General features: G+C 34.7%; 1 protein-coding gene across 14 annotated transcripts in view; it reads right to left on the reverse strand.

Moving 5' to 3' along the window:
• Positions 1-27,696, reverse strand: part of PCLO (piccolo presynaptic cytomatrix protein) — a 386,610-nt gene that overhangs the window by 207,455 nt on the left and 151,459 nt on the right. For all 14 annotated transcript variants that reach the window (XR_011539448.1, XR_011539449.1, XR_011539444.1 and 11 more), the window contains exon 4: positions 8,435-9,172. Coding sequence is in view for 6 of the 14 variants with exons in the window: in XM_070617309.1 (XP_070473410.1) it covers positions 8,435-9,172 (738 nt within the window). In the remaining 8 variants the exon portion in view is untranslated. The remainder of the gene's footprint in view (positions 1-8,434; positions 9,173-27,696) is intronic.

Below are 27,696 nucleotides of genomic sequence, written 5' to 3' on the forward strand. Positions count from 1 at the left end.
TTCCATTTCCTCACATCCCACACAATGCCAGAGCAGGTTTTTTTGAGCCCAATATGCTTTCTATGTCTTTCCTTGTCTGCCTTCCCACCCTTCACTAAATCACAGTAAACACCATAACCATAGGGGTGGGGTTCCTAAGCTCCCCGTGAAAAAAAGGTCAAGAAAATGATCTTTCATAATCAAATCTTGATAGGATCATTTGCATTCTTTATTTTGTGTTTGCATAAATTATAAACATAATGCAATAAAACTATTGTTTTATATAACCATATAAATGTAACTATTGTTATATATAACAATTCATTGAGAATAAGAAAAGAGAAATTTTAATTTTATAAAATGGATTCTGAAGGTCCTGCTGACATTTTACAAAATAAGATTAGGACCAGACATACAAAACGTAACAAAGGAAATTAAGATAAATTAGACAGAAGACTAACACACAAAAATATCAAAATACCTACCCTATAATTACCCTCATGTGGCCTTTCTCCATGTGCTCATGCTTTCCTTCTTTCCTCAGTAATATGTTCTATGTACTTCTGCCCCCTGCTACTGTCTTCCTGGTCTCTTTCCTTCACACTCCTCACAGGATTCAATCATTATTTACTGGTGATGAATTTTCTCCCTAAATGACTCTTCCTCTCCATATTATGAGGTGGTAAAAGTCTACAGAGATTTTGTTCTACAGCCTTGTGGGTCTAAGATAGAATGTTTAGAGTGGTTAATACAAGGAAATCAAATTAGCTGACCAAAGGGCATTTTGCTAAACTGTTCAGAAGGAACAGTTGGTCATATTTATTGTACCATGATATATTGAAAAAATTCATAATGTCAACTATTCTCATACTAACTAGCATAGGTGTAAAGTACCCTGACAGTGGCAAGTGACGTTCTACTTCTGCATTACATTGGTAAGTTGTTAACCACCAGATCACACACAAACCAGGCCCTTTGCCTCTTTAATATAAGGCACCAAATATTCATCTTTTCACCTGCTGCTGCTAAAATTAAAAAAAAAAATTGTTCTTCATATACAGAGATCAGCATACAGAGGTAGACATCTATCCATCCACTTATCCTTCCTGTGGCTATCCATTCTCCATTGTGAGATATCTGGGCGAGAATACTTATACAATTTCTACCTATGCAAATTAACTGGTCTATATAGATTTAACATTGCAAACACTTGCTTCATGAATAACATTTCTGAACAAGGGAATAATTGGATCAAATAAGAAAAAGTATATGGAACTGAGAAGAAGGGAAAACTCAGTGTTGGATCTGGTTTTCTCTAATTATTCAATCTTCAAATGGATGTCTGAAGTTGAGCTTATTTTCTCCCAAATATCTAAGTCACTAGGACAAAAGAGTTGGAATTTTCTCTCAGTTGCTTAAAAAAATGTGTGGTTGTATACTTATTTTTGAGAAGAATACTAAGCTATTTAGTAACATATTAAGATTTAATGAATAGATTCAAATGGTTCTTTCTAAATTACATATATATATCATATATAACATAAATATGTGTGTATAAATATCACTGCATTTTCTTATTTATTTATTATATTTTTCACTTGAATAGATAACCAGAAGTTGAATTAATTATTCATTTCATTTTTTACATGTAATACAATCTAGAATGACCTCTGAAATTGTTACATAAGAATAAAATCCCAGGTATCTATCCTTTGCATGAAAATTTTGTTTGTCATCCTAGATGGAGGCAGTGAGTGGGAACAGCCATCATTTAAATATACTTTTCTTTTCAATAGCAATGTTATTTTTCAGTTCCCCTGAGGAACATATTTTCCCTGTATTATTCTAAGTACATTTAGCATTAAGCTCTATTACACTGACTTTTAATTTTATTATGTATTGCATTTTTCTTATGTATAGAATTATGGCTACTTGAGCCTTTCTCGTCTTGTGTATACGAAATGATTATTCAAATTTTCCAGAGGTTAAGATCCATATTTTTTTACTTACTAACAAAAGCAGAGAGTGGAGAATTTGTTTTCCTTTCAATATTCCACTGTCATTTATTGACCTAGAGACCAGTCAGAGAAGGGCAGTAATGAATTGAGATCCATTTGAAACTCTTCCCATGGTGTCATATCTTGAGGCCTTCTCTAGCAGTGGACAACATACAAAGGCAAATCTGCACTGTCGAACTTAGTTCTGCCCCTTTCACAAATGTTGAAACTTTTAGCCTTCCAGGTTGAAGATAAATGGAAGTTTTTTGAATATTATTGGGGTTAAGAACTAAATTCTCGGTTAAACATAAGATTGCACAAAGAAAGGATGCAATATTAAGTTTTTGCTTAATTTTTCTCAAGTCATTTATTTTTATGGGCCAAAGTAAAACAACAAATGAATGATATTTAATCATTTATATAACGTTTAGGTCAAAATAAATTGCTAGTCTGAGGTGCCAAACACTTTGAATAAGATTAAGTCTATAAAATTCACTGGGCCTGGAGGAAAAAGTCAGATAGTCTCACTTACATGGGAATCTTTTACACTACAGAAAGCTTCATTATTTTTCATCCTATCTGATTATGCTGCCATTATATACAATGGCTATATAAAACTCGAATACTAACCCTGGGTCATTTTAACCAGAAATAAAAGCTTATGCTAAAGGATATTCAAATTTTGGATTTTATCAGGAAAGATATAGTGTTTCAATGTAATATAGCAAATGTAGACAATATGTTGTTTAAGTATATAAGCCAAAAAGAGAGAATTCTGTAGCATCATAAAATCTTAAAATATTAAACTAAAAAAGTAAAGAAGAATGTACCTTTCAAATTATTCATTATATTTCAGGATTTTAATTTCCATTTGCGGAACACATTTTGAAAGATAGGAATGACAGAGACAAAATGATGTGACAACAAAGAAATGTAAACAATGTACTATAATGATATGAATGACACAAATGACAAATAATATAAATATATAAACAAAGTAAAAATTACATAGACTGTTTGGCGTTGTAGTGGGAGCTGCTAAGAGAGACAAATAATTAAAATAATGCAAAGGCAGCATGCTAAAAGTGTCATAGGAAAGAAGCATTACGAGTGGTGTTTGAGAGCCCAGCCTTTATAATCAGAACTGGACTATAATCTTAGCTGTGCTGCTTCCCTGCCATGTGATCTTGAGCACATAAATTTAGTTTTCCCTTCTTTAAACAGATATAATATTTACCTCATCAATAGTTGTGTGGATTAAACGGTGGAGAAAGGACTTAACACAGTGCGCAGAATATAGTATTAAGTAAATTAAGGGTGTTATTTTTATTTCAACCAAAAAGTAATTTAAAACTAATCAATAAAGGGAGTTCAGCAGCAGGAGAAGAGACTGCCACAAGGGAGAAGAGTCGCCCAGAGGTCCACTTGGGATTTTTCTGATGGGGTTGCTGTAATGGTCGGTGCACAGAGAAAAACTGAGCATAGGTACAGAAGAGAGACAGCATAAGCTACCTTTAGGAATTACACAAAGGCATATTTGGCTGGTTATCTATTTCTCACTTGTGGGCAATATTAGGGGTTGCTTGAAAGTTATAATGAAGCCGTATTCCAGAGGGCTGACAAAGCCAAGCTAAGCTGTTTAGACAGGAGTCTTGGCCATGGCTGCAGAAACCTGGGCAGGAAGGCAAAATGATCTAATGGACTGCAAGAAGAAAATGTTAGGATTTTTATTGTACCTTTTAATCCAAAATAGAAATTACACTTTACTAATATTTAGTAAACTGATTGACATCAGTGTTCTTTTACTTCTTATGTCAGTTGCTCACATGGTCTGAGGGGAATCCTGGGAGAAAAATGGGAGTTACACTACGAGAAGTTACAGTGAGGCAGTCACTTCATTTGCTCACCTTTCTGTTGAAGCTTATTGTTCAGCTGGGCAGATTTGTGGTATATTACCCAGTTTCAACTAAACCAACTTTCCTATAATAGGTAAGTAGTAGACAAAGATTCTTGCAAAGACATCATGTGTTAAAGATAACACTGATAATAGAAGAAACACACAAACACATTAATAAAGAAGCTGACACTCTTCACATTGTTACAACCTTTTCATCAGCAACATTACAAAGTAAACACAGTGATGATCAGTAAGATCTAACACAAAACTGGCCAAAATATTAGACATTATCAGGAAAATTATTTGATATCTGTATTTACGTCTATTATTGTTAATAGCAAATCGTGACTAAACACATAATATGCCTTGGCATTAAAGCAAGTGATATTATGATACCATCACAAACTTCTATAATTTTCAGTAAGTAAATACTCCAGCACTTTACAAATTTTCAGTAAATTTAATAATAAACACTTAGAATCTTCTTTTGAATTTTCTTACTTCATAGTAAAAGAAAAAAAAGTCACACATTTGGGGAAACTTGGCTAAAGTAATATGTAGAAAACAATATGGTGACATATCAAACTGCATTTCTTTGTCAGCAAATATTGTTGGAAGGAATACAGAAATAACTATGGAAGGTCTGGCGGAAAATTATTAGAACAAAGTAAGTAAGTGGCAAAAGGTTTGGTGGTGATAGAATAAAAGTGCAGATATTTCTAACATGCTCAATTTATAATATTCATTACCTGTTTCAATAATAAAATACTGTACTTAAAGAATTACTATTGTGAGCTACTAAGGAAAAATGTGCCAATGAAGACAGCCTCAATATTAAGTGATTTGTTTAATAAAGATATATATAGGGGCCAGCCCGGTGGCGGAGCAGTTAAGTGTGCACCCTCTGCTTTGGTGGCCCACGCGGGGTTCGCAGGTTCGGATCCCGGGTGCAGACATGGCACAGCTGGGCATGCCATGCTGTGGTAGGCATCCCACATATAAAGTGGAGGAAGATGGGCACGGATGTTAGCTCAGGGCCAGTCTTCCTCAGCAGAAAGAGGAGGATTGACAGCAGATATTAGCTCAGGGCTAATCTTCCTCAAAAAAATAAATAAATAAAAAATAAAAGTATATATATATTTCTAATGAAAAAACTGTATATTAAATAGTGAGGGGTGGCTTTCCTGAGTGGAAATATTTTTTTAAAGGGAAGGTTACAGCGATAGCAGTACATGTGAAATTCATTTCCTGCATCTGTTACAAGTAAGCCAGAACTGAACAAAGTGCTTCAGGATTTTACAGATGTGGTACATGTTGCGTACTAATGAGACCTTCATATTTTGAAGAATATCTTCGATATCTTGCACTGAGCTAGAGAATAACTATGAATTTCTTTTAAACATGAATTTATTTTAATCAGAGGTTTACTGATTATCTCATTGGAAATGAATTTTAAAAGTCGTAGAATGTGAAGATTTAATTTTCTTTTTGCAAAAGTAGAAGAATCCCAAAGTTGTTCAACTTTTTGGTGATGACAAGTGGTTTTCAGTAATATACTACTTAATAGATATTTAGAAAGAAAGTAAACCCTAGTTATCAGCAATATGCTACCTATTAACTATTTAGGAAAAAAAATGCTAGCAGTCTCTTCAAGTAAATTATGATATGGAAACAGTGCTTTGAAGATAGATATTTGGAAATCATCATGTGATTACACTATATAAAATGACATATGTCATTTTTGAAAGCTGTCATATCTGCTCATTAACAAACTTTAAACAGAATATTTTAATGTTTATAAACCTCCCAGAGGAAGAACTCCAGTGGGTTTTAAAACAATTTGTTAAAAAAAATACTTTAAAACATCACATTTTCTGATTGTTATCAAGACCAAATGATTGCTTGGTATCAGGGAAGATTAACATTTATTTGTGGAATCTCCACAATTAAAAAAAAATTGTTTTCAATTCAAAACTTAGAAAACAGGTAGCAAAATTTGGCAAGCACAGTCTTTGACCCACTTCCCCCATTTCTGTCATATCCTTGTAGATTATCTCTTTTTGTTATGGATAGTCTTTAAAAATAAATGTCAAAATATCAAAATAAGCTTAACTTAGAAGTTAAATTTCAAACAACTCTATCATAAAATTTCAGACCAAGATTTTCAAAAATATTGAAGCACAGTCAATCAATGCTCTCTCTAAAATACTATCATTAATTATATTTTAATGTGATGAAACGTATCTGTATTTAAATAAATCTAATAAAAATGGTAGTTTTAGCTTATTTTACTGTTTATTTTATTTTTTGTGAATGTTTTATATTATAAATAGCATATTAGTAACTTAGTACATACATTTAATTTAGAAACAAATATATATACACATATTGAAGTTGTAAAATAAAAAAAAGTAGTGATAGTAGCAAATGATAAAAAGAAAGTGATAAAGGTTTAAAATAAAATAAAAAGTGCATTCACAAAATATTTGGATACTTCTTGTTTAGCCTATATCTAACAATCAAGAGAGAATCATTAGAAATATCTGACTGATAAGAGTTAAATTATCTGAACCCTGAAAAATAACTATCTGACAACTATATACCAGAGAAGAGAGAAAGAGAAGGCATAGGGACCAGTAATTAGATTACTCAAATCATTGGTGAATGGTCATGAAGGCTGTAAGTTCAATAGTGTCCTTGGGAATCGGAGCTAATGGACAGAAGTGTGATAAACTAGATGCAGAGAGCAAAGGGCAGGTAAGAAGAAACCTCAGATTACTCAGAAGATTAGTGACTGGGAGACTAGAGACAGGGTGAATGATGCGGCCGTTATCAGAAATAGAAACTCAGAAGCAGAAACTACTTTTATAGAGAGTGGATAAGATTCAAACATACTGAGTTCCAGCTTACAGTGAGCCTTTGAAGTAGAAAAGACCTACTGAGTATTTAAAAATGCAGACTTGACACTCAAGAGGGGCAGAAGGTACACAAGTAGACTTAGGAATCATTCATGTGGCTCCCCTAAGAGGAAAGAAGACAGAACTCAAATAAAAACAGAAAAATCTCATGGTATGGAGATTGGGAAAGAGCGAGCAATAGAGATAGTCAAAGTACAACTCATAAGGGGTGATGAGAAAGACAAAAAGAGAACCAAAAGGGAAGGGTCATGAAAGCCAAGGACAGTTTCACTAAAGGAGAAATGGTAAAAAGCATCAAGTTATGCAAAGTGATTAGCTAGGAGAAGCAACAGGTGATGGTGGCGATGGTGGTGGCTAGATCGAGTCATTAGATGGAGAGTAAACAAGCATCTGCTTTCTCTGACTCTGATAAACTCCTTTATACAACAAAGGAAGACCAGGATTCATTTAACGAGTGATGCACCATGTACAGAGGTGGCTTAGTAACCATGTGTTAAAACTCTAAACAAAAAAACAACTGAACCAGAGTCGGCATGGACTGTATGTTCTAATGAGAGTTCTAATATTAAGTTTTAATATTAATAAATCATTTCATTTTCCTGCAAGTCATTGCTGTCATCTGTGAATTAAATGTACTCAATCAGATATGGTATAAGATCTCCTGTAGCTCTAAAAAAAAAATCAGAGTTCTTCTAAAAATGTATTATTGCTTGAGCAAATATAGGTTGAGATGGGGTACTCTTAAAAATTTCCACTGAAGGGGTTGGCCCAATGGCTGAGTGGTTAAGTTCGCGGGCTCCGCTGCAGGCAGCCCAGTGTTTTGTTGGTTCGAATCCTGGGTGCGGCCATGGCACTGCTCATCAAACCATGCTGAGGCAGCGTCCCACATGCCACAACTAGAAGGACCCACAACGAAGAATATACAACTATGTACCGGGGGGCTTTGGGGAGAAAAAGGAAAAAAATAAAATCTTAAAAAAAAAAAGTTTCCACTGAAGAAAGAGAAAAGAATAAATAATTCTAGGTTATGCTTGGATTGTAAATTACCTTTCAATATTAAAGACATTAACAAAACTCTGAACAGAATACATTATGTATATTAAAATCATGTTAAATACTAAAATAAACTTTTTCAAAAATGATTTTTGTCCTGAACGCTAGCCACACTTCTTTTTTTGCAATCACAGCTATTTAATCATTTTATGGCTGACCACATCTTAAAAGACTTTTAAGTGAGAAGAAACTTGTTGACTCTTGCTTAACCAAGTGGCTAAGTGAATAGAAACTTAAATAAAGACACAATATTTTGTTAAAGGGGGATACTGATTTTATGTTCATAGTGGAGAGAAAAAGGAATAACAAAATTGTAAGAAACTTATCACTCTATAGTATTTTGATAAGTTATTTAATAGGATAAGAGCTAGAAAAATTAATTTCACATCTATGCTGTATTTAAATTAGATTAACCCATCAAAAAGCCAAAGTTCTTCATTTCAGCAAACAATTGTTACACTTTTCTGAAAATGTCATTAATTAAAGACTTTCACTTATATAATTACCATTAAGTACTCTGTGTACTTAGGTAACGGTTACTAGTAAATTACACATGTAAGACTGTGCAAAGTTAGGAAAATATAACTTACTGTTTTTTCTTTCCCAGGTTCCACCTGGTCAGTCTTTGCTGTGTATGCTGCCTGTGGCCGTTCTTTGAGTTTATGAGTCATCTCATCATCTTCCTTAGGCAGACTCTGAGGTGTGCCAGATGGTAAAGCCTCTGTCTTGGTCTGTGTTGGTTTCTTTTCTTGCATTGCCTGTGGAACCACTCTGCCTTCAGGTTTTTCTTCAGCAATTTGTACTTGACTTCTAAGTAAGATATGTTTCTGTTCCTCCTCTAGGGCTGATGCTTTTGCTTCTGGGGATAACTTTTTGTCTTCAGGAGGTGGTCTTTTGTCTTCAGGAGGTGGCCTTTTGTCTTCAGGAGGTAGCTTTTTATCTTCAGTGGTTGGCTTTTCTTCTTTGGAGAGAGGCTTTTTGTCTTCAGGGGGTGGCTTTTCTTCTTGAGGGCCTGAAATTTTGTCTTTCTCTAGTTTACTCTCTTCTTGTTTTTGATCTGTGGTTACCTTAGGGGGAATTTTTTCAATTGAAGGGGTTTCTTTTACTTTTTCTGGAATGATTTTTTCAGCTTCTGTTTTTACTTCTTGTTCCTTCTTTTTCACTTTTACTTGGGCAGGCATTGCTGTTTTCTGAGACAGCGGCTCTATAGGGACAGATATGGAAGAGGCTTTTGGTCCTGACTGCATAGGTGGCATTTTGCCTATGTCTCCAAGCTGTCCGGATATTGCTCTTTGGGTTTGGCAATTTAAACAAAGCCATTCTTGAATCTGCAAATAGAATAGCAATGAACAGATTAACTATATTATAATGTATCTATTTGGTACATTTACCAAGATTAACATTTGGCAATTCCTAATTGATTTTTTGTATATGGAGAAGGTGGGTCATTGTTTTCTAAACCAATGACACAGTGCAACTCCTAAAGAAGATTGCAAAAAGACTATTTGAAACCTAAAAATATGAGGAATTCCTAGAGATGAGCAATTCACTCTCCTCACCATAGAAAAGAAAAAGAAAAAATCACATTAAAGATGGACCCAGGAGAGTAGCCATTTTTTGGGTGCAAAATCCCCATTTGTTCCAAAAAGAACTATTTTTACGCCTGATGCCTTCAAAATTAGTATTTCCATCATATATTTATTCAACAACTATTAAATTTCATAGTACTTTTCTTTCAACAACCAATTAATCAAAAGTTCTTTTAGGATTTAGCCTATGATCTCTCTCTTGACTTGGGTCAAGTGTAGCTTTATCTACCAGACTAGAACTACACAAGGTGAGGGTAGTTTTCAAGAATCACTTGTGCATAATTGTCTATCTGCTTTAGGATTAAAAAATAATTTCATTCTTAATAGTATTCACATTTCTCATGCAAATGAGAAAGAAACATTCACAGGCTCCAACTGTTTGGTATCTTTTTCCCCAGAGTTTTCTGAATTGCTGTCTAAAACATTTCCTCACATGTCTGCTCCTCAGTGTAATCCATGGGCCACCTGCACCAAATCAACTGAGGTGGACTGCAGACATGAAGATTCCTAGGAACTACACCAAAACTATTTTAGCAGGATCCTGGGGTAGGAGAAAGGAGGATCTGCCTTTTTAATAAAATGTTGGTTAATTCTTTTGCAAACTAAAGACTGAAAACGACTCCCTCATTACACATACAAATGATCACGTGGGAGACAGATATGTTAGACTAATAATATTGCAGAATTCCTCCCTTATTGAGGTATGTTGTGTGTTTTCTTACATTATACCTATTATAACGTAAGAAATAGAGACAGCTTCTAATTGCTACCATTTAATGAATACCTATTCTGTAAAGCATATGGTCATACAAATAGTATTGCTTTCATATGCTGTATTGTCTTCTGAGAAGTTCAATTTCAAACTGCTTTTCATACTGGATCACTCTTTCCAGTTGCATAATTTAAATTATTTAGAAACAAAAAAATCACTTGTTCTAGAATATTATTAGTGATCTAAGTTTCATTTCTTCAGCTTCCAATTTCTTTAGAGACATAAAAATTGTTGCTTAATAATAATGACTGTTTTGCAAACTGTAAGCCATTATAATGCTTATTTGCTGATCTAACAGAGTAAAGACAAAAGTCAATTATTTAATTTCAGTAAAACGTTGTCTATAAAACACTAGTACATATACAGGTTAATTTGCTTTCTGTGTGTATGATCTTTCAATACCCATTCCCTTCTTAATTTCATGTCTAAGCCACTCTACGGTGAACTGTGGCTTCTTTATGTAGTGACTTTATATAAAAGTCTCAGGAAAGAAACTGATTGAATCCCGTATGTCAAATACTAAAAGCTCCAGCCCTTGTGTTAAATACTCTCTGGAGGAGGCACTTCCATAATAGCTACAGAAAATCAATCTTAATCCGTGCTGTGGTTTCCAAAGCCATTACTTGGTTGAGCCACATCTTAGGATATTTTCACCTGGAGCACAAAATTTTTTTTTTCTAATTTTTTTGAGATTATGATAGTTTACAACCTTGTGAAATTTCAGTTGTACATTATTATTTGTCAGTCATATTGCAGGGGAGCATGACATTTTTAAAAATAAAAACAGACACAAATAATTGTATCACTCTGCCATTTTATCACACAGAGTCTAAAAAACAAATGCAGATGTGAATTAAGCTCTCCTATCAGGGAATGTCCTAATGTAAATAAGTTAGCGGCTCCAGGAAATATTTAAAATACCAGGCTTACAGGTTTCATCTTATTGGAAATTCTTGTCAATTATAAAAGTGTGATTATTTTATCTGAGATTTTGGGGCAAATTATTCTCACAAAGTTGTAATGTCTTGCCACTTACAGCATATGATACCACAATGGTACACAGCTCTTGTTAAATGGAAAATATTTTGAGAAAATAAACATAGTGACTATTTATATGAGTAGTATACTCATTATTTTCATATATTTGAAATTTAGGTCAGAGGATAAAAGGTATAATCTATTTAATCTATTATGTCACATAAAACACTTCATTTTCAGATAAACTAACACATGGACAAAGAGAACAGATTAGTGGTTACCAGAGGGGAAGGGGATTGAGGGGTGGGCATAAGGGTTGAAGGGACACATTTATATGGTAACTGACAAATAATAATGTACAACTGAAATTTTACAATGTTATGAACTATTATGACCTCAATAAAATTAAAGAAAAACCCACTTTATTTTCCCAATTTGAAATAATGTTTGATAAATTTACAAGCAGTGATAATCCACACACTACTAAGGTCAAGAAGGCAAAGAAATGGCAACGGTGTCAATCTAAGAGAAAAAGGGACTTATCCTGAGAGCATCATTGGCTAGTTCAAATTGTGTTTTGCTTAAATTCCCACCCATATTCAGTTAAACCAAATATTTCTAATCATGGCTATTTTGTAATTTTTTAACATGATGTTGCTATACTTGGTTTCTTGGTTACATGATTATCTGCATTTTGAATAAGATTATAAGCCAAGCCTATTTCTTTTGACTTTACACTTTGAGTAATTGTCACCAAAATTAATTTGCAAACTGAAGTCACTATTATGTCAAATAATTATGACAACATAATTCACTTATGTATCTATTCTGTGTATATCTATGGAATACATATACCATTTGGAAAGTATATGTGAAAGGCTTATTTCATAAGGGAACTCATATTCAAGTAAATAGAATAAGACATAGGTCAAAATAAGTAGAATATGCAGCAAAAAATAATAAGAGAAATGGAGAGGATGTGATGGATTTAACAGGATCTTCTGATAAATCCATTAAGTTAAGGAATTTGAACAATTATGAGTCACACAAGAGTATTTTTTCATTAGACAGTTAGAAATGCTAAATTGGTGGTCTCATATGTGTGTTTCTTCTTTCTGCAGCCCTAGAACCAAAATTAGAATGCCAACAAATTCAGCAAACAGCAGAAATGATAATATCAATGAGGAATTGAAAAGGGGGAAAAAACCGTGGTAACATCAAAAATTTTATATTTCTTCAAACATGTAAATTTAAGTTTTGTTTATTAAGAAAGAGGACAGGAAAAGGCAGAGGCTATGGTAAAATCAAAAGGAGAAATGAGAAACACAAAACTGATCAAATTTTGATAATGAGTAAAAAGAGTAAAAATGAATTTTCAAGAAAGTTCATTTTGGACAATACAGGTCACCATCATCATATCATCATTAAATTCAAACAAAATTACTAGAAAAATTTGCTTCACAAAAAACAATTTGAGAAGTACTCTATACCACATAAGAAGATGTAAAAATCTGTGGTTCACAATTTTTTTGCATTCTTTATTAAAAATAATCCCAAAGATTTTTGTATCACTGTATTCAGGAATTTAATTATTATATTCCTAGGTCCAAAAAAATGTTATCTGCACATTTAGTTCCTCAATAGCTACATCATTAAATACTCATAATATTTCTAGTCCAGCAGCAATCCAGAGATAAATTAAACAAGATTCCTTAAATTATATAAAAATTCAATACATAATATATCACCACCATATATGACTTTTACTAGCTGAAAAGATTTACCAGACATACCAGTAACATTTTCTGCAACAGTTACAATTGTAAAGCACATGACTAATCATATTTTGCCTTAAGGTAAAATATCAAATGAGTTACAGTTTTATCTTTCAAATATTTCTGTATAAAGACAGTAAGTGTCACAATCAGAAAATGAGTATATATTATATATAATATAAGGTATAATATGTAATTTATACATATATATAAACTGAAGGCATTTCTATCATATTACTGAGTTTACTACATAGAAAAATATACAGATACCTGTGGAAGCTTTTTTTTTTTAACATACTAGTCATCGTTATGAATGATCTCAGACCATTTCCATTTGTTTTTTTTTTTTTTAAAGATTTTATTTTTTCCTTTTTCTCCCCAAAGACCCCCGGTACACAGTTGTGTATTCTTCGTTGTGGGTTCCTCTAGTTGTGGCATGTGGGACGCTGCCTCAGCGTGGTCTGACGAGCAGTGCCATGTCCGCGCCCAGGACTCGAACCGACGAAACACTGGGCCGCCTGCAGCAGAGCGCGCGAACTTAACCACTCGGCCACGGGGCCAGCCCCAATTTCCATTTGTTTTTTGTGCTTTTAAAATATATTTTATTTCCAGTATAAGTATCTCCTAGTGGTATAAAACGTAATAATAGTTTATATTTCATCTATATTATTACTAAATCCATTTAATAAATTCAGAAGATTCTATACTATGAGACCAATCATATTTACATTCAGTGCTTTACATTAATAATCAGGATATCAAAATTCATCTCCAAGTAGGGAAAACTCTGGTAAACACAAATTGCATCAAAAATAACTCCATGTTGATCATAACATACTAGAATATATCCAATTGTCAGCTAGTACATGTTAATAAGATATATTTATTTTAACATCAAATCATCAGGGCTTATTCAAAACAGAACAGTGCTCAAAAGTCCATTAATCTTAAGAGGAGAGTAGGAAATGAAGGTAATAAAATCCAGAAAAAGGATGCTGCTGTGCTACTCAGCATTTCTCCATCAACAAGCAATTTGCTTTATACAACATTTCAGCTGTAACTATAGCAACAATATCATTAAAAAAAAATCTCAGAACTTCAGGCCTATTTATTTTCTAAGTATCTTTTCTGAAGCATGATAGTAAGACCTGTAGCAGGTTGAAAGTCTGCTGTTAGACGTAAAACAGTAGAGAAGTGATGGTCACAAAACCTACATGAGCATTCATATTTTTATCTGAGAAATCTTAATAGCATTTTCACATGAATTTTCATTCAAAGACCAATAGGACTGATTTGGAAGCTCATATGGTTTCCACCAATAGGAGTATTTAAGCAGAGACTGGGTGGCCCCTACTCAGAATTCTGTAAAGGAAAATCAAGCAATGCAGATGCTAGGGACTATAATACCATCAAGTTTCCTGCCTACTATAAGCTTTTGAGTCAATAATAAAAATTTTACACAGCTTTTGTTTTTCTGTTTATTTGCTTACTATTCAGAATCTTGTTTTTTTTTAAGCTGAGAAATAACTACACCAATATTCTTCTTAGAATCACTGTTACTCATCAACAGATCCAAAAAATGGGGAGCAATAGTACCTGCAACTTGTCACTTTTATCAATGTCGCTTAAAGTCTCTGCATTAGGATGTTCTATTTACACTCTTACAAGTCAATCTGACATCCTCAAAGTCAGATTTTTTGCTTACTAAATTTCTAAATTTATTTCTTTTTTTCATCTGTAAAAGGGAAAAGGACTGAATTCACAGCTGATGTGCTGTTTTTTAAGATTACACAATCAATTGTTCAGACTACACCATCAGGATATTAGAAATCTGTGGCCACTCATGAGACTGCACTTTACAAGCGTATGCAATGAGGTATTTGTGATACTTCTATTCTCATTTTGTCCCTCCTAAAAATGAATGAGATGTGTGTTAGGTCCTTTTCTTACTACACTCTTTTTGACTAGAATGTATCGCATCGTTAGTATTTTTGTTCCTTTTACAATCAGTGAAACAAGAATAACTGACATTCAACAAACACAATTGAATAAGTGGGGTTCTTCCTCATTTACTTCACATATAGATAAAACAGTTACATCAGAATGTATTAGAACATGAATACTTATATGAAAACCAAGAAAAAACAAGAAGGCAATTTAAACATTAATTTCCAATGGAGTTACTGAATATGGAGGGTAGGAATCAATAATGAATCCTAATAGAATATTGGTTACTGTTAGGAATTTGTACTGGGATTATTATTGCTACATCTAAATTAATTTGTGGTCATGGCTCTACTCATCTCTTCTTTTATGTGTATGCTTATTTCTGTAAGACCTTGAATGCCCCTATACACCCACATGAAGTCTCTGTTTCACTCATTTGAAACTCTTAATCTAAGTTTCTATATAATGTAAACTACCTTAACAGATATTTCCATAACTAGCAACACACCAAATAAAATCATGTATAATACACCAGGGATTAAAACTATATTTAGATTATAATTGCACACTTGGTTGACATTCTTTTCATGTCAGTTTTTCTTTCACTAGACCAGAATCATTTTTCTAGTCACTTTCTCATCACAAATAATATGTATTTTCCTGAAATAAGAAAGTAATCTGTTTGATGTTTTAAATACCATTACATAAATAATAAATACACACATGCATTAATTAAAACACCTCTAAATTATTACATTAACACAATTTTGACAGAACATATTGAAGAAAATCAGGGGCTAAGTTTCCTTATAGAAATATACATATTCAAATAAACATATATTTATGGAAATATGTATATTTATTTGCATGAACAAGAACTAAATAGGGTTCATTTCTCTGTAATGTTTTTCTTTCTTCCTACCTTCTCTCCTCTCTTTTTTTCTCTGTCTGTCTGTCTCTTTCTTTCTATCTGGAGAGAGGGTAGCAGGAAGAGAGAGTGAGCTTATTAAAACTATTCTTTGACTAAGTAAACTACCTGATATGGGTTCAATCAGGGCATTAGGATAACTGATTACCTACCAGAGTTCATAAAGGACAACTCCAAGGACACAGTTGATTTCTCACTGGTAACCAAAGATGCACTAAACTTATGAGTAATCATATATTCTTATTGTGTTGACAGCAGTTAACAAAAGCTCAGCTCTAGCAAAAACAGAAAGTTCAATGGAAAGGCTTATTTGTGGTTTCATGGAATATCTATTTGTGATTAACTGTTCTAGTCTACTACATTTTAGGCTTGACAACTGTTTATACAAGTTTAGCATAAACAATAATCAACAATTTAAAAAACATTTATGTTATATGGATATCAAGTTGAATTTTTTTTATTTTTTAATGTTATTGCAGTAACATTGGATTATAACATTATATAGCTTTCAGATGTACATCATAATATATTTCAAATTCTGTGTAGGTTACATCATGTTCACCACCCAAAAACTAATTATAGTCCATCCCCTCACATGTGAGCCTAATCACCCCTTTTGCCCTCCCCCCTCCCCACTTCCCCTATGGTAACCACCAATCCAACCTCCATTGCTATGTGTTTGTTTGTCATTGTTTTTATCTTCTACCTATGAGTGAGATCATATGGTATTTGACTTTCTCCCTCTGACTTATTTCACTTTGCATAATACCCTCAAGGTCCATCCATTTTGCCACAAATGGTCAGATTCCATCATTTCTTATGGCTGAGTAGTATTCCACTGTGTATATATATATACTACATCTTCTTTATCCATTTATCCCTTGATGGGCACCTAAGTTGCTTCCAAGTCTTGGCTATTGTGAATAATGCTGCAATGAACATAGGGGTGCATGTATCTTTATGTATTTGTGTTTCCAAGTTCTTTGGAAAACTACCCAGCAGTGGGATAGATGGATCATATGGGAGATTGATTCTTAATTTTCTGAGGATACTCCATACTGCTTCCCATAGTGGTAGCAGCGGTTTGCACTCCCATCAGCAGTGTATGAGGGTTCCCTTCTCTCCACGTCCTCTCCAACACTTGTTCTTTTCTGTCTTGTTAATTATAGCCATTCTGACCAGACTGAGATGATACTTCACTGTAGTTTTGATTTGCATTTCCCTGATAGCTAGTGATGTTGACCATCTTTTCATATGCCTCTTGGCCATCCGTATATATTCTTTGGAGAAATCTCTGTTCAGATCTTTTGCCCGTTTTTTAATTGGGCTGTTGATTTTTCTGTTGTTGAGATGAATGAGTTCTTTGTATACTTTGGATATTAACCCCTTATCTGATATATGGTCTGCAAATATCTTCTCCCAACTGTTAGGTTGTCTTTTCATTTTGTTGATGGCTTCCTTTGCTGTGCAGTTTTTCTCCATTGAGAATCATATTTGCTGTGGGTTTGTCATATACGGCTTTTATTATGTTGAGGTATTTTCCTTTTATACCCATCTTATTTAGAGTTTTTATCATAAATGGATGCTGTATCTTGTCAAATGCTTTCTCTGCATCTATTGAGAAGATCATGTGATTTTTATTCTTCATTTTGTTAACGTGGTGTATCACGTTGATAGATTTGTGGATGTTGAACCATCCCTGCATCCCTGGAATGAAACCCACTTGATGGTGCTGTATGATCTTTTCAATGTATTGTTGTATTCGATTTGCTAGTATTTTGTTGAGGATTTTTGCATCAATGTTCATCAGTAATACTGGTCTGTAATTTTCTTTTTTCGTGTTGTCCTTGTCTGGTTTTGGTATCAGGATAATGTTGGCTTTGTAGAATGAGTTAGGAAGGCTTCTTTTGTCTTCAATTTTTTGGCAGAGATTGAGAAGAATAGGTACTTAGTATTCTTTGAATTTTTGGTAGAATTCACCAGGGAAGCCATCTGGTCCTGGACTTTTATTTTTTGGAAGATTTTTGATTGCTGTTTTGATCTCCTTACTGGTGATTGGTCTATTCAAATTCTCTACTTCTCCTTCGTACAGTTTTGGAAGGTTGTATGCTACCAAGAATTTATCCATTTCTTCTATATTATCCACTTTGTTGGTGTATAGGTTTTAATAGCATTCTATTATTATCTTTTGTATTTCTGAGGTGTCTTTTGTAATTTCTCCTCTTTCATTTCTGATTCTATTTATTTGAGCCTACTCTCTTTTTTTCTTGGTAAGTCTGGTCAAGGGTTTGTCACTTTTGTTTATCTTTTCAAAGAACTAGCTCTTGGTTTCATTAATTTTTTTCTATTGTTTTTGTAGTCTCTAGTTCATTTACTTCTGCACTGATTTTTATTATTTCTTTCCTTCTGCTAATTTTGGGCTTTGTTATTTTTTTTTCAGTACCCTTAGATGCGCTGTTATATTGTTTATTTGAGATTTTTCTCCTTTGTTGAGGTAGGCCTGAATTGCTATAAACTTCCTTCTTAGAACCACTTTTGTTATATCCCATAGATTTTGGCATGTTGTGTTTTCATTTTCATTTGTCTCCAGGAAGCTTTTTATTTCCCCTTTGATTTCTTCATTGACCCAATCGTTGTTTAGTAGCATTTTGTTTAATCTGCACATTTTTGTTGCTTTTCTGGTTTTCTTCCTGTAGTTGATTGCTAGTTTCATATCTTTGTGGTCAGAAAAGATTCATGGGATTATTTCAATTTTCTTAAATTCATTGAGACTTGTTTTGTGATGAATCCTGGAAATGTTCCATGTGCATTTAAAAAGAATGTGTATTCTGTGGTGTTTGGATGGAATGTTCTATATATTTCCACTAAGTCCATCTTGTCAAATGTGTCATTTCAGGCCAGTGTTTCCTTATTGATCTTCTGTTTGGATGATCTATCCATTGGTGTAATGGAGTGTTAAAGTCCCCTACTATTATTGTGTTACTGTATATTTGTCCTTTTAGGTCTGTTAATAGTTGCTTTATATATTTAGGTGCTCCTACGTTGGGTGCATGTATATTTATAAATGTTATATCTTCTTGTTGGATTGTTCCTTTTATCATTATGTAGTGCCCGTCTTTGTCTCTTGTTACAGTTTTTGTTTTAAAGTCTCTTTTGTCTGATATAAGTATTGCTACCCCTGCTTTCTTTTCTTTGCCATTTGCATGGAATATCTTTTTCTATTCTTTCACTTTCAGTTTGTGAATGTCTTTAGGTCTGAAGTGTGTCTCTTGCATATGACATATATATGGGTCTTGTTTTTTAATCCACTTGGCCACCCTCTGCCTTTTGATTGGAGCATTTAATCCATAGACATTTAAAGTAGATTTTGATAAACATGTGTTTATTGCCATTTTGTTAATTTTTTTCTGGGTGTTTTAGTAGTTCTTCTGTGTTCCTTTCTGTTTCTCTTGCTCTCTTCCCTTGTGGTTTGATGGCATTCTGTAGTAATATGTTTGATTTCTTTTGGCTTACTTATTTGCTTACTTATTATAGGTTTCTGATATGTGATTACCATGATGAACCTATATAATATTCTATGTACATAACAGTCTATATCAAGTTGATAGACTCTTTAGCTTGAGGTCTTTCTAAAAGCTCTACTTTTTCACTCCCTTCCTTCCACATTTTATGATTTGAAATCACATATAATCTCTTGTTTTGTGTGTCTATCCATTATCCTCATCATTGAAATAGGTTATTTTAGTACTTTTGTTTTTTAACCTCCATCTTATCTTCACAGATGGTTGATTTGCTACCTTTACTATATTTTTACCTTTACCACTGATTTTATTGCCTGGTTTTTTGCGGGGGTTATTTTTTTTTTAATAATTTTTTTATCCCTACTTGTGGTCATTGCTTTCCCACTTAAATATGTCCCTTCAGCATTTCTTGTAGAACTGGTTTCTTGGTGACAAACTCCATTTATTTTTGCTTCTCTGGGAAGCTGTTTATCTCTCCTTCCATTCTGAATGACAATCTTGATGGATAGAGTATTCTTGGCTGTAGGTTTTTTCCTTTTAGCAATTTAAATACATCATGCATTCTTGTCTCGCCTGTAGGGTTTCGGCTGAGAAGTCTGCTGATAGCCTTATGGGCTTTCCTTTGTATGTCACTTGTTGCCTTTCTCTTGCTGCTTTTAGGATTCTCACTTTATCTTTAATTTTGGACATTTTAACTATAATGTGGCTTGGTGTGGGCCTCTTTGCGCTTATCTTATTTGGAGCTCTCTGTGCTTCCTGTACTTGGATGTCTGTTTCTTTCCTTAGGTTAGGAAAATTTTCACCTCCTATTTCTTGAAAGAAATTTTCTGCCCCTTTGTCTCTCTCTTCTCCTTCTGAGACACCTATAACACAAATGTTAGTGCACTTGATATTGTCCCAGAGTTCCCTTAGGCTATTCTTATTCTGCCTAGTTATTTTTTCTTTTTTCTGTTCAGCTTGGGTGATTTCCTCTAGTCTTTCGTCTTGCTCGCTCATCCATTCTTATGTAACATCTACTCTGCTATTGAGTCCCTCCAGTGAATTTTTCATTTCCAGTATTGTATTCCTTATTCCTCACTGGTTCATTTTTATATTGTCCAGTTCTTTGTTGATGAGCTTACTGTGTTCATCAAGTCTTATCCCAATATCTGTGAGCATGCTTATGAGTTTTTGTTTGAACTCTTTGTCATGTAGGTCATTTATTTCTGTTTCATTTAGTCCATTTTCTGGGGTTTTGTCCTGTGCCCTTGCTTGGAATGTATTCTTTTGTGTCCTCATTATGCCTTTTTCTCTGTGCTTATATCTATGTATTAGGTGAGTCGGCTATGTCTCCTGATCTTGGAGAAGTGGCATTATGTAAGAGATGCCTTTTGAGGCCCAGCAGTGTGCTTCCCTCTCATCACCAGTTCAAAAGATCGAGGAGTGACCACATTGTGGGTTGCTTGTGTCCTTCTGCTTTGGCAGAGTTGCTCTTAATGCAGGTACACAGGGAGTCTAGTCTTTCCTTCACTGGCCAGCTGTTTTTAAATCTGGTTTGGGGAGACTTGGCACCATTGGCTACCAGGTCTACCAGCACACTCCTGTTGCAGTTTTCCTGTTAATTGGGTAGGTACCCATTGTAGCTGGTTGCTAGGCTCAGGGGCTTACAGTTGCTATAGGCCTCAGGCCTACAAGGTTGTTGTCAGTTCTCTTAGGAGTGCAGCTGAGTGGGGATGGCCCTGGGCACGGAACACTCAATTGTTTAAGGCTTTGGAAGGTGGGGCTGATCCTTTTTACGGCTATTTGTGAAGCACAGGTCTTCTGCCACTTATAAACCTCACCCCCTACAGGACCACACTCATGTTCAACACAGTCCTGTTCCATGCACACTTCCCAACCCCCTGGAGTGTACCCTGATACTTGACTGCTGAGGCCCCCACCTCTCCACCAATGCCCCCCTGAGGGCTTGCTGTTGGGCAGGGTGGGTGCTTAGGTAGGGCTGCCTGCCCTGGCTGAACTGGAGTAAATCTGTGCTCCAGTGGGTGTGGCAGCCCCCTGGGCTAACAGCCCAGGGGAAGAACCTCAATGGCATCTGCCGGGATCTGTGTTAGCACGCCTATACCATGTCAGAACAATGGCCCCCACCAATGTCTCAGTCTCTGGAGAGGTCCCCCCACTCGCCAAGATGCCCTCAGAGCCCACCAGGTGAGTCTCTTTTCACCAAAGGACTGTCAGCCATTTTTTTGGTGATTTTAGGTTGCTGAGATGTGTGAGTTTATGTGTGGGCCCTTTAAGACCCAGGTCTTTTCAGCTTTCATCCAATAGCTTTTCTGGGTTATTCCCCACTGCAGTTAATAGCCAGCAAAGCCAGAGAGTAACACCCTCATCTCAGTTGTGCTGAGTCTGAAGTATGCTTATAGCAGTATCAGCCCCGCTCCGGACCTCACTCCTCCAGGGAGGGCCACATACCTTAGGGTAGTTCCCACTTGGCTGGCTGAGAAACTCCACTGTTCCTGAGGGTGGCTTTTTTCTCTTCAGCAGGAATTTCTGCCCCTTCCACCTTAGTCAGGACTGTCCCTTGTTGTTGGGTTCTTTTTACCCAGTTTTCAGTTTTCTATCCAGGGTAATTTTTCCAAAATAGTTGTAACCTGGTTGTGTTTGTGGGAGGAGATGAGTTCAGAGTCTGCTTATGCCCTCAAGTTCAATTTTTTAATACATTCACTTCTCATCCCTCTACTGTTGTAGAGGTCTATTTTACTATATCCCTATTATAAGATGTGTGTGTTGATTTTGCATGTGTGAATAATTACATGAAAGCAAAACAAAAATGTCTTTTAAGTCTAACTTAGTCCCTAGTCAGCACTACAGGCAATGAGTGATTGAATTTTAAAGCAAGATTTATTTTGAAGATTCTATCATTCTTCATCATAGAAAAATTTTATGTTTGTTTAAAATTATAAAGCTATACACATTTGGAAAATAGATCATTTAAAGGACACGAGCTGATTAAAATTTGTAGAACATTTTACATGACAAATAAAAACCAATTCCAACTTTTAAATTTAAGCATAATTGTGTATATAATATTCAAAGCCAGAATAATCTCACAAACTAGAGAATCTAAAATATATAGGAAGGGAGGTGGAGGTCTCCATCAATCAGACTGACTGGATGATGAAGAATGGATGGAAGATGGTTGGAGAGACTGGTTAGGTGTTCAGCTCTCCTACAACATGGCAGAATATACTGCAGTACTGGAAACCTTTCTGCAAGGAAGAGTCAATACGGTGATTTTGTAAGGTGTAAACACGACTAGGCTGAACTATGTTTTCCAGAATTCCCTTCTCTAAATGTTTCCCATTATAGTGTGGCACTAGAGACATTCTCTATGAGAGTTTGAGGGCAGGCAGAAACAAAGCAGCAGCCACTTCGCTTTCTGTGTGCTCAAAAAGTTGGGGTTAGGGTTATTAGGTGGTGTTGAAGCTCACATATGTTGTCACTTATTGCTTGGTTTGGGACAGTAGACAGGCATGCAGCTTCTTTATTTTATCTGCATTCTCCTTCAGCTTCTGCATCAGCTTTTAGGTTGGAGGCAGTGAGAACAGACTGGCCTATCCTCATGGTTTCCATCCTGTACTTGTTCCCCTCTACTTTATTTTATTTTTATTTTTTTTGAGGAAGATTAGCCCTGAACTAACATCTGCTGCCAAGTCTCCTCTTTTTGCTGAGGAAGACTGGCCCTGAGCTAACATCTGTGCCCATCTTCCTCTACTTTATATGTGGGATGCCTACCACAGCATGGCTTGCCAAGTGGTGCCATGTCCACACCGGGATCCAAACCAGCCAACCTGGGCTGCCGAAGCAGAATGTGCACACTTAACCACTGTGCCACTGGCCCAGCCACCCCCTACTTTAAATCATCTCCCTTTCTTATGTCTGCCCTACACACTTCAAGCTGCAATAGCCTTTCAGTGATCACTTCCCAGCCCTCACGATTGTGTAAGATAAAATCCCTGTAAGAAATCCCTTATTATATACATTCTATACTTCCAATTGGTTCTGCTTTTCTAATTACAGTCTAAGTGATACAGTGAGGCTGAATTAAGTGTTATTCAAGGGCTGATGATTTTATAATTTTATCCATTAACGTTTGTGTGCAAAGTAATTCTCATAGACTATTTTAGATCTTATGTTGCATGGCAAAGAAAGTACACTTTACTGGAATTCAAGGGAATTAGGGACTGTCTTTGATTCTGTCAGTGTGACATGTATAAATGGCTCATTTGAAAGGTTTGGGCTTTTAAAAAATGATGGTGAAATATTAAAAACAGTCATCAAAAATAATTTGTGACTTACATGTACAATGAGAAATTTTAAAAGGGTTGAACCATCACCCTGGAACCATGGATGGTTGAACCATCCATGTACTCACTATCCACTTACGAAGTATAACATTGTCAATAGCATTAGGGAGAACCTGGTGCCCTTTGCAATAATATCCTATTCTTTACTTTCTACGAACAATCAATATTTTAATTTTTGTATTACTAAACCTTTATTTTTAGTTATAGTTTTAATATTATATGTGTCCGTTTATGTTTACTTTTGTATATTTTTGAACTATATACAAATAGTTTTGTGCTATCGTGTTTGCCTATTTATTCTCTTCATTAAGCATTTCCTAGGTACAAAAATCATTTATAAAATATGTGTATGCCATAAAAAATAACTTTACAGTGAACATCTGTGAACCATCAATCCAATTAAAGAAGTGGAATATTATCATTACATTTGAAGCTTCTTTCAAACTCATTCCTTTATATTCTCCTTTGAGTTAACTACAATCCTAACTTTTTTGTCTATAATTATAAGATATTTTTACACTATGTGCTTGGATCCATAAACAATATATTCTTTGCTACTGAATATTTTGAAAGATGGTCTCTAAATTTCCTTTCTGTTTTGATTCTCTATAATTTTAGAGTCACAATTATAGTGCCATTATAGATAGAAAGATAGATATCTATATCTATATCTATATCTTTCAAAATCAAAGCATTTCCTCAAATTCAAGCTATGGTGCCATTAGCAAGTATTGACGATAATGATAGATAGATATTATGTGTAAGACCATAGCTAGATGTAGGCATTGTGAGAAACTAGAGAGTGCATGAGTCACTTGAACTCATTTAACTTCATTTTTAAAAATATTAAAGACCCAACAAAACACATCTGTGCCAAATTCAGGTTATGAACCACCAGTGTACACTCCCTTCATACCAGTTTTTAATTAAAAGCTTAGTGAAGACTCTACAAGCTAAGTTATCACAGATTATTCAATTACTATGAGGTTAACTTTTAAAAGATAGAATATGGTTATTTAAATATTTAAAAATGAAGATAAGTTTATAAAAACTTGGATATTCTATTTTTAGATAGTTTTTTGCTTTACTTCACATTCAATAACTAATCAATATTGAAAGATCTCAGTGAGACTTTGCAGTAGAGTTATTCAATTCATTAATGGGGTACTTCTCACTTATTTCCTATGATATTCATGTTATTCTAAATGCTAAATATATTACCTTTGCTCTTAGAAGAACCAAAGTAATTATATAGGAACCAATAAAAATACAATAAATATGTATTCATATATATATTATATGTAAATAATATATAATATAGTATAACAGAACATTTTTGTTGTTAGTGCTGTGAAGTCAATTCCCACTCCTGGTGACCCTGTGTCCAGGAGAGCAGAACCATGCCTGGTCTTTTGTACCATCCTCTCATGTTCTGGCACTATATCAGACAATGCTCCACTGCTATTCATAAGGTTTTCATGGCCAATTTTTTTCAAAGCGGGTGGCAGGCCCTTCTTCCTAGTCTGTCTTAGTCTGGAAGCTTCGATGAGGCCTGTCCACCATGGGTGACCCTGCTACTATTTGAAATACTGGTGGCAGGGCTTTCAGCATCACAGTGACATGTAGCTACTACAGCATGACAACACTAGACCACCAGGACTATATAATATTATAATATAATATAAATTCATACATATTTCCTCATTCAGTCAAATAATGTAATTAAGAATGATAAAATCACGATTAGGAAGGGAGCAACTAAATTGGCCATAGTGAGTGAAATCTAAACGGAGTGGAATTTATTATGGGCTGTGACAGGCCAGCTACATTTGGAAAGCAGAAAAATGGACCAAAGCTCCAAGAGCAGGACAAACACGTATATATACATCCTACTCCCACCCCCACCAATGAGAATCTTTCTTAGGCTGGGATATTAAAAATTGTAGGAAGTTATATGGATAATGAAAACAATATATAATTCATATATGGAAGATAATGATCTGTTATAGAGTCCAGGCAGAAATTGGTAAGAATAGAGAAAAAATTCAAATTTCAGTAAACACTTAAGAGGGACTTATTTCCTCAGTTATGGCATGACTGTAGGCATCTGTTTGAAAGTTCATCATTTCTTCCAATTGTTCTTTTTTCCTATAGCAATTCATAAACTTTATAGGATTAAAGTCTCATATTGAACCTGAATTCCATTTGTATTTTTTAAATATATAGACATACATATATACACATATATATCTCCTTGAAAATTTTTGAACAATTTGAAATTATCATTGAACATTATTGAATGTTCTGATGCCATTAAATATTTTTTGAGAATGTAATTTTTAATGATGTAATAACCAACTGTGTGAATGTATTTTCGTTTATTTGATTCCTCTATTAGAAGAATATTCTAAATACAGAAATGCAAACATAAGTCAGAATGTCAATGCAAGGCAGCAGGGAGTGGTTTAAAGCATTTTGTTTAATTCCATAAATAAAATATTATTCATTTGCCTCACTGTCTGATACTCAACTGTACACCAATAATGTGTATTATACATTCAAGGCATTCAGAGTTCAATCTTTTGCTCAGTATTAGATTGCTCCTGCAAACAGGTAGATGTAGCCTGTGTAAGCCTGAAGACTCATTAGTTACAGAATCTATGCAAGAATAGATATTTTAAATAGGTTTAACGTTCACATTTGTTGTTTGTCCCTGATCCTAGAGCCAGTAAGGATGGGATATGCTGATGAGGGACTGAGACTGGGAGACTAGATAATATAGAAAGTCAAACTGGCAAAGACGTCAGGCAGCAAAAACATTATTATATCCTGTCCATTCACGTAATGAACAAACCAGTAATTTTAGAACTACACTATAGTTTAATGGATACATAATAACAGAAAGTGAATACCAGCCCACATAAACCAGATTTTGAATAGAAAGAGTAAGTTCAATTGATTTTTTTTTTCAACTGCTAAAGAACAAGAGATATTTACTGATGGGTCCTAACAACCAGATCCCAGGCCTCACAGCCTCACAACTACCATCGGCTAGAAAGACCACTGGAACTAATCCCAGAATTTAGTCATCTGTATACTTTAGTCACCTCAAGGAGCCAAAGACATCCAATCAACCCTTGTCATCTAGACTCTCACTCTCTCCACCTCCCCAAATTTGCTCAGTGTTTCTTAGACAGTGAGAATATGAGACCTGGGATGAGTCAGGGGTGAAGGGCAGGAGCAGAGACAGAAAAAGGGGAAGGTCTTGCCAGAAACACATGGAATGCTTAGTTTTCACACCTGCACATATTACTGTCAGGATCAGTATAGAAGTGATATAGCCAGGAACATGTGGAGTTCTGAAACTCTTTGCACATACAAGATGCAGAATTGCTACATGAGGAAGTCAGCTGGAGCCTCAGTGCCTGAAATGCTCAGCTGAGCTGAGGAATATTTTTGAGGCAGAAAGTGGCAAGATTGAATCTGTTATCTTGGAATGAATCTGAAAAAGAAATGTACCCTAAAAAAATCAACAATTCTTTCTGAGTCTTTAAGTGTGCACAGTGCGCTTGGCTGAAAAATAGAACTATAAAACAGAATTACCATTTTTAACAGATACCTTATTTCCATTTAGCATGTCACTTACTCCCTAGGCTACCTGAGTTTGAATAGGATAAGTTTACTCTGAAGGATTGACACCACATTGCAGAGGTTACAAGCTTGCTTAGGTGACTAGAGTGGCAACAGAAGAAACTGAATGAGGAAATTGACATTGTCAAGAAAAATTGCTCTAATTTACAAGGACCTTAATGACTTAAAAATGGAGGAAGAACAGGTTCTGGGAGCCTGTGAATATGCTTATCTCATTTAATTCTCAATCCTAAGAGAAAGTTTCTATACTTATGTTGGTTAAACAGATGAAGAAACTTAAGCATAGAAACAAGAAGTAACATCCTCCTCAACATCTAAAGCTAGTAAGTGGCAGATCTCAGAGATGAG

Source organism: Equus przewalskii, chromosome 4 (genome assembly GCF_037783145.1).
Source record: "Equus przewalskii isolate Varuska chromosome 4, EquPr2, whole genome shotgun sequence".
NCBI classification, from domain to species: domain Eukaryota; kingdom Metazoa; phylum Chordata; class Mammalia; order Perissodactyla; family Equidae; genus Equus; species Equus przewalskii.